This window comes from Mandrillus leucophaeus, unplaced genomic scaffold (genome assembly GCF_000951045.1).
Source record: "Mandrillus leucophaeus isolate KB7577 unplaced genomic scaffold, Mleu.le_1.0 Scaffold634, whole genome shotgun sequence".
In the NCBI taxonomy this organism is placed as follows: domain Eukaryota; kingdom Metazoa; phylum Chordata; class Mammalia; order Primates; family Cercopithecidae; genus Mandrillus; species Mandrillus leucophaeus.
Window position 1 is genome coordinate 119,534 of NW_012106853.1, and position 1,012 is coordinate 120,545.

At 54.5% G+C, this 1,012-nt stretch overlaps 1 protein-coding gene across 1 annotated transcript in view; it reads left to right on the plus strand.

The window, feature by feature from the left end:
• The window catches only part of IL3RA (interleukin 3 receptor, alpha (low affinity)), a 38,974-nt gene that overhangs the window by 14,511 nt on the left and 23,451 nt on the right, over positions 1–1,012 (plus strand). The window contains exon 8 of the mRNA XM_012000628.1: positions 456–578. Within this exon, the coding sequence (XP_011856018.1) occupies positions 456–578 (123 nt within the window). The remainder of the gene's footprint in view (positions 1–455; positions 579–1,012) is intronic.

The following is a 1,012-nucleotide window of genomic DNA, read 5'->3' on the forward strand; positions in this document are numbered from 1 at the left end:
GGGGTGGGGGGGAGGAGAGAAGCCGGGAAGTGGAAGCTCCAGAAGGATGTGTACAGGTCAAAAGTGCAGGAGTCTCCGGGGGGCCCATCCTGAATGCTGCGGAGAGGGCCCTCAAGGCTGCAGTGGGCTGTAGGTGGGCAGAGGGGGCATGGGGAGTGTGGGTTGGCGCTGGGCAGGGGTGGGGAGTGGCCCAGGCTGCCCAGCGGGGCTGAGCCCAGACATGGAGGGGGCAGGGACAAAGATGTGCACCTGCCAATCCTCAGAAAAGCTGGTACTGAAGTGACCAAAAGGGTGGTTCTCAAGGCTGCTCCCAGGACAGTGGGGTTCCCAGGATGCAAATCCTAAGGAGGGTCACTTCCCCCAGCGCCCCCAGCACGGCTCAGTCCTGTGTGAAGTATCTCTAGAAAAAAAAAAAAATTGATTTTTACTGCTAAAAGTGCTTTTCTCATTGCTAGAGAAATTAACTCCACCCAACATGACTGGAGAGTGTAATGAGACACATTCCTTCATGCACTGGGAAATGAGAAGTCATTTCAATCGCAAATTTCGCTATGAGCTTCGGATCCAAAAGGTAAACTGTCACCTGCTCCCCCCCCAACCCCCGCCGTGGACATCTCTGATTTTTGGGAAGTTGCACTCTGGGGCCTTCGGATGGGCAAAAAAAATCTCTGATAACGCCACAGAACGCACGGATCATTAAAAAAAGAAAGAAAGAAAAAAGGCCGAGCTCGGTGGCTCGCCCCTGTCATCCCAGGACTTTGGGAGGCCAAGGCGGGCGGATCACAAGGTCAGGAGTTCGAGACCAGCCTGACCAACATGCTGAAACCCCGTCTCTACTAAAAATACAAAAACTAGCCGGGCGAGGTGGCGGGCGCCTGTAGTCCCAGCTACTCAGGAGGCTGAGGAAGGAGCATCTCTTGAACTCGGGAGGTGGAGGTTGCAGTAAGCCAAGATCGCACCACTGCACTCCAGCCTGGGCGACAGAGCGAGACTCCATCTCAAAAAAAAAAAA